This window comes from Carlito syrichta, unplaced genomic scaffold (genome assembly GCF_000164805.1).
Source record: "Carlito syrichta isolate Samal-C Ts95f unplaced genomic scaffold, Tarsius_syrichta-2.0.1 Scaffold308816, whole genome shotgun sequence".
Taxonomy (NCBI): domain Eukaryota; kingdom Metazoa; phylum Chordata; class Mammalia; order Primates; family Tarsiidae; genus Carlito; species Carlito syrichta.
The window spans coordinates 110,735-117,268 of record NW_007252912.1 but is presented as its reverse complement, the minus strand read 5'-3'; the positions used below and the strand labels follow the sequence as shown (position 1 = coordinate 117,268).

General features: G+C 44.5%; 1 protein-coding gene across 3 annotated transcripts in view; it reads left to right on the top strand.

Annotated features, from left to right (window-relative positions):
* The first annotated feature begins 2,339 nt into the window (after nucleotides 1-2,339).
* UBE2B (ubiquitin conjugating enzyme E2 B) overlaps nucleotides 2,340-6,534 on the top strand; it is an 18,494-nt gene continuing 14,299 nt past the window's right edge. For 2 of the 3 annotated variants that reach the window (XM_008065865.2, XM_021716439.1), the window contains exons 1-2: nucleotides 2,340-2,518; nucleotides 4,883-4,963. In XM_008065865.2, coding sequence (XP_008064056.1) covers nucleotides 2,475-2,518; nucleotides 4,883-4,963 — 125 coding nt within the window. In that variant the 5' untranslated portion in view covers nucleotides 2,340-2,474. The remainder of the gene's footprint in view (nucleotides 2,519-4,882; nucleotides 4,964-6,534) is intronic. The other variant, XM_008065866.2, reaches the window with a different exon arrangement.

Genomic DNA, 6,534 nt, shown 5'->3' with positions numbered 1-6,534 from the left:
TAGAGATGAGGTCTTGCTGCCCAGGCGGGTCTCGAACCTGCGGGCTCAGGCAATCCACTCGCTTCAGCTTCCCAAAGGCGCAGGATTACAGGCTGAGCCACCGAGCACAGCTAAATTATTCTTTCTACAAATAGATTAAGGCAGGCCAGCGATTCTTGCAAATAGGCTGCTATAGAACTTTATGAAGCACATTCAGGGAGTTAGTCAAAAGTGTTATGTGTGATTTTTGGAAAATCACAAACTGCCAGTTTCCAGAACAATTATAAATTGCTAAATAAATAAGAGGGATTTTTTTAAAAATTTTATTTATTTAGTATTTTTTTTTCCAGGCAATTCACTCACCTCGGCCTCCCAAAGTGCTAGGATTACAGGCTGAGCCACCGAGCCTAGCCATAAGAGGGATTTTTAAATGTAGTTTCTTTTTAGAAGTTCTCTGCATATAACCCTTTGCCTATGTCTTCCTCTTCAGCTATGGGGAGGATTAGGATTACTATGGTAGGAAGGCAAAAAAAAAAAAAATTAAATTAAGACTATTCCAGCCAGGCACAGTGACTCACACCTGCAATACGAGTACTTTGGGAGGCGGAGGTAAGACCGACTGTGTGAGCTCAGGGGTTCGAGACCAGCCTGGGCAACTTGGTGAGACCTTGTCTCTACAATATATCAAAAAATTAGCCAGGTGTGGGGACACTCGCTTGGGGTTCCAGCTACTTGGAAGACTGAGGCAGAAGGATTGGGTGGTCCAGGCTGTGGTAGCCATGAGTGTGCCACTACACCCCAGCCTGGGTGACAGAGTGAGACTCCATCTGAAAAAATATATATATATGTATATATATATTTTCCACTTAGATTTAGATTCTTAGAGAATCACAACGTGAGTGCATAGCAGAACCTCTCAAGAGCTATGTCTGGCTAACTTGATCACCAAGGCAGTCACTAAAAGCAGAAACAGAATTCAGGGTTTGAAGAAAGACAAGTACAAGGAAAGTGGAAAAAGTTAACCCTTTCTGGTTCCCTGGAACTACAGGCAAGGTGAGGGCAATGCAAACGTCTTTCTTCCACCTCCCTTTCCCCATTGAACAGAAGAATTTCCCAAATGGACACCGAAGAACTGAGAATCTTCCTGACCAACAAAGTCCCAAAGACAGGAATAGAAGGAATTCAGTGACTACAAAATGTATTCCAGGTCTGCTAGTGTAGAAAACTTGAAATGAGTTATCTCAGGCTAGATGTATAACTTCCATTTATGTCTACAGGATCTCTTCCCCAGACCCGAATCATATTTTAAGTTTCTCTGACAACCAACCACCCATTGATATGCTCTCAAGATCGGACACTCCTATTTCCTAACACAATGTCACTCTTGTAGGCAAATCCATGGACTGATACTTATCTTCAGAAGAAAACAGAAAAAACAAACTCTGTAGTTTGGGGACAAGTCTTGGACAATGGCTACACCATTCTTTTATCTTTGCCCATAATTTCTAATCCTGGAAACTCCACTGAAAAACAAGACTATTTGCGGACCCTAAGGGGAATTTCAGGAGATTTTACTTCTTCTGTATGGGCCTCCTCATTCAATGCCACATTATAAGATCGCACTATCCTTCCACATTTCCTCATTTTTCCACTACCAGAGCTGATAAACCACTGAATCAATCAGAGCGGAATTAAGCCCAAATTATTTTTGGTTCCGTTTTTTTGTTGTTTTTTTACCTGCACACGCATGTTTATTGAAGGACTATTCACAACAGCAAAAACACGGAACCATTAAAGCAAAAACAAGCTGTTGCTTCTGCCACTACCTTTTTCATAATGCTGTGCCTGTACCTGGGACAAATGGGGAACAACTAATAAAGGTGTAGCCCGCCCTCAACTGCTCCTTCAGAGACCTGGATGAAACTCAGATCCAAGCGACGCGCTCACGTGACCCGTTCTAAACGCGTCACAGGGACACGTGGTTCTAGATATTTCGCCCCCTCCCCCTCAGGGGTGGATTGTTGACAACGCCGCCGGCAGTCACGTGATCTTACGTCATCCCACCTCCTTTCCCTGAAATCTCTGGCCCGGATGCGTTCCTCTCTCCCCACCCCGCCGAGCCTAAACTAGGAACGGGGAGGGAGGTGGGATCGTGTTTCGGTGTCGTCGTCTCTTAACTCACAATCTCTAGTCTAAGCACACACAACACTCATTTGCCGATGCTTTCAGGAATGAGTCCAAACGGAAATGGGCCCTCCCGAAGGGACCCCGGAACGAGCGCTCACACGTCCCGCCCCTTTCCCCCCACCCCCTCATCCGTGGTAGCGGCGGAGGGCGGAGGGATCTGGAGGCGGCGGAGGGAGACGTCATTGCAGGGTTGTTTGTGCAGTCTCGGCGGCGGCGGTGACCCACAGTGATTCGGCCGCCGCGCCGGGGGGTGGGGGGGCTGCGCGGAACTCTTTTCTTTCAGACTGACCGCGGGGCAGCTGGGTAGCATGTCGACCCCGGCCCGGAGGAGGCTCATGCGGGATTTCAAGCGGTAAGGGCCTTCCCCTCCACCTAGATGACGACTCCTCCCCGGAGCTGCGGAGCTGCAGGGCGGGGATTCGGGACACCTTCCCATGATGACCCTGAGAGGGCCGGCCGTGGGCCCAGCGGAACCGGCGTAGCCCAGTCCTCGCCTCAGCTCCTGCTCCTGCTCCCTCATGTTTGCTTCTCAGGCGACCTAAGGAATTTCGATACTTCCTGTCCTCCTGTTCCCCCCATCCAAAAAAAGTAAAAAGGGGGCGATCGACTGGCCCAGGGTTTCCTGCTGCCCCTGTCGGCTAGCTGCCCGACGTCTCGCCCAAGCGGTCAAACATCAACCCCCCCCGCCCGTGCTCCCTGCGGCGCCCCCTTCCTGCCCCCTAAAAGTGAGCTCATGCCGGAGCGTGTTCCTCGCCTGCTGCACCAGTCAGCTTTGTTTCGCGGCTCCGCGATCTCCTTGAGGAGCCGGGTCGCACCAAAACCCTCCCTCCATTCCTTTCCTTGTGAGGGTGGGGTCCACTGTGCGATGTCCGGAGGTGGTTACCCATCCCCCGAAACCCGATCTGCCCCCGCCCGCCGGAAAGGACCTTGCGACCTGCCTTAGCGATCTGGGACCTTAGAGCTGGCCACTCCGGCTGCCAGGGCCTTCTGGAACTCCGCTCTGGCAGATGAATAAAGCCCTATCTATAGCCTCCAAAGTCTGGAAAAATGCCTTCCCTTAGACTGGCGCTAATCTGATACTCCCTGGGCCTCCCTTTGTCAGACAGGGTTTTGTTAGGAGGTATTGGAGTGGTAAGGAAGAAAATGACTTTTTTCAGTTGTTTACCTTTTATTGACTACTTAGAGATACGGAGAAGAATAAGAAGTGAGAAAACTTAGCATTGCGATACTCTGTACAGTTTTCTTTTGGGGACACTTGCCCTGATTGAAACAAAATATCTAGTGTAAAAACTTGGATTTGCCGCTCAGGAAGTAACCTTTCAACTTCGCCATTATCGAGCCTTATGAGAGACATTTGGAAGCCATTGTTTTGGGCTTTGACCAACTTATTTAATTCATTCGTAGAGGCCCTTAGCCATTTAAGGTAGGCGTCAAGCAGTTTTGTTCCCTAAATCTTCTGGTCATGGTGGCCTCATTTGCTTGAGATTGACTAAAAAGAACCCATTATGTGCACTAACTGCAAAATATTATGCCACATGAAAATAGCTTTATATATATTTGTGTATGTGTACAAAATAGCATTTTTTTAGTTGCGGTGGTGGTCTTTAGAAGATGTTCTATTTGGTGTATAGTCGTTTTTCTTTGTTTTTTTGAGTTGGAGTGTTACTCTGTTGCCCAAATTGGAATACAGTGGCGCCATCATGACTCACCACAGCCATAAAATTGTAGGCTCAGGTAAAATCCTCCTACCTCAGCCTCCCAGGTAGCTGAGACTACAGGTGCCCGCCACCACACCCAGCTGATTTTTTGTTTTTTGTAGAGACTATATGTTGCCTAGGCTGGTCTTGGAACTACTGGGCTCAAGCAATCCTCCCACCTCAGCCTCCCAAAGTGCTGGGAATATGGGTGTAAGCCACCGTGCCCAGCAAAAGTCATCTTTAGGAAGCTTGAAATCAGTAAATTTGATTGGCACTCACGACTGAAATTTAAATAAAACTTCTAATTCATGCCCATTGTCCCCTGACACCTTGTGCATTTTTCCAAGCGTCTTCGGGTTCAAGAATTTGACTATGATGAGTGTTGGAAGCTTCCACTCTCTAGTCTGAGAGGAGGATTTGGTGTTAGTGCAGAGCCTTTAAAAAAGGGATTGGCGGAAAACTTAAATGAAACTTCTAATTACTTTTAAAAGCCATTGCTGTCTGAAGCAAAGGGGATAAAGTAAATCTCCTGCCTAAAACTAGTTTCCTAATTACATTGAATATAAGTGTTTTCAGTCCTTCAATGTTTTCACTGAGGCTTGCTTTTTTCTTTGTTTGTAGTCATTGTTGTACAGGTGGCCTGTGGTTAAGACTCACAGGCTTTGCATGTGTAGAACAGCAAAGTCAATGGTTTTGTGAAAATATTTTTTGCTCTTGAGTTTTTAAACTTTTTTGGTTCAAAAGAGCAGTCTGGGCATTGATTCTTGAAGAGATAATATCTTAGTCTTTTGACATTTGAAGAGAGATGATTTCCAAACCCTTTGGGCTTTTAGATAATTTAGAGAGGCATCTAATAGGGATAAATACTCAGTCTATATGGTTCATTCTGGTTCTGCACAATAAAAAGGAAATGGACTTAGTATTTGACTCAAAATAGGTGGTACAGTGTCTATAGATGTTCTGTGTGGCCTCAGTGGCCTTAATGTTCAAGTTTTTAAATTACTGCTCTGGATTTCTAGATTACAAGAGGACCCACCTGTGGGTGTCAGTGGCGCACCATCTGAAAACAACATCATGCAGTGGAATGCAGTTATATTTGGGTAAGTTGAAAGATTTAACAGATAATAAATGTGTACTGATTTTTTAATGAAAGGTGAACATATGACACCTATCTAGAAAGGGAGACCAACGTGGAATGAGGGATCTTAGGGACTGAAACGGCAAGATTAATTAGAAAAAAAATTTAATAAGAGTTTGCGGTTATAAAATTTATTTGCTCTTTGATGTTATTACATATGGTTTATAATCACTTTGGATTTTACTTTAAAAATATACTTTGAAACTAAATGGAATAGAATAATGACAAAGAAAAGATAAATTATTTTATATAAAATATATCACACAAATGTTTATGCTATCATTCTATTGGAGCTATAAAAAGACTTGGATCCAGTAATACTGAGAACTTCTACTGTGGTAAGAATTGAAGTGAAAATGTTTCATAGCCCGGTGTGAAATAACTGAATGGAGTCATTTGAGAATCGGTTTACATTTCACATAAAATATATATAGCACACATGCTTTTTAATTTAAAATTTCCTTATACTTTTTCTTTGGTTTTCTGGGCTTGATTTATTTCTCTTTCATTCTTTTTATATTAGCATTTTGCACAAACAAGTAAAAGAAATACTGTAATAAACAGAATTCTGACACCTTGCCATCTGTTAGTAGAGTTTACACGTAAAGACTAGTAGGAAATTAATGAGGCTGATCTTTTTTTTTTTTTTTTTTTTTTGAGTTGGAGTCTCACTCTGTCGCCCAGACGTGCAGGCTGATCTTTCTAGAGTAAAGTACCTCTGTTACATTCAGGCTGTTAGCCTGCTGCTTTGAGATCCTGAATGTGCCTTGCAGGTATAAAGAAAGATCTGAGCAAAAGAATTTGACTTTCTTGGTGATATCAGCCATGCTTAGCTGATCTGAACAAGAGTTACTGCTCTTTTGGAAAACAGGACATTTTGGTTTAGTTGTCATAATTATCTGGTTTTTTTGGGGTTTTTTTTTTGAGTTGGAGTCTCACTCTGTCCCAGACTGGAGTGCAGTGGCTGCTCCCGGCCACCGCAGCCTCGACCTGCTGGGCTCCAGCGATCCTTCCACCTCAGCCTTCCAAGTAACCGGAACTACAGGCGCGCGCTACCACACCCGGCTCATTTTGATTTATTGTAGAGATGAGGTCTCGCCAAGTTGCCCAGGCGGGTCTTGAACCCACGGGCTCAGGCAATCCACTCACTTCAGCCTCCCAAAGGCGTGGGATTACAGGCTGAGCCACCAAGCCTGGCTTAGTTGTCATAATTATCTTAAGTGGGTATTATTTCCATCTTATTGCTGTCAAATGAAAAGGCGACTTTTTCTTTTAAGAATACACATATTTACAAAATTGTCGGTATTTGTGTACTGAATTATTTTGGACACATTTTTTGTTTTGTTAAACCAACCTAAAAGGAAAACATAGAAAATGAGTTATTCTTTGTGCCCGAATCTATGATTATCCAGGACTATGGTGGTAGCAAACCACAATACCTTTAAAACCCCACAAATCAAGCCGGGCTCCGTGGCTCAGCCTGTAATCCCGTGCCTTTGGGAGGCTGAGGTGAGTGGATTGCCTGAGCCCGCG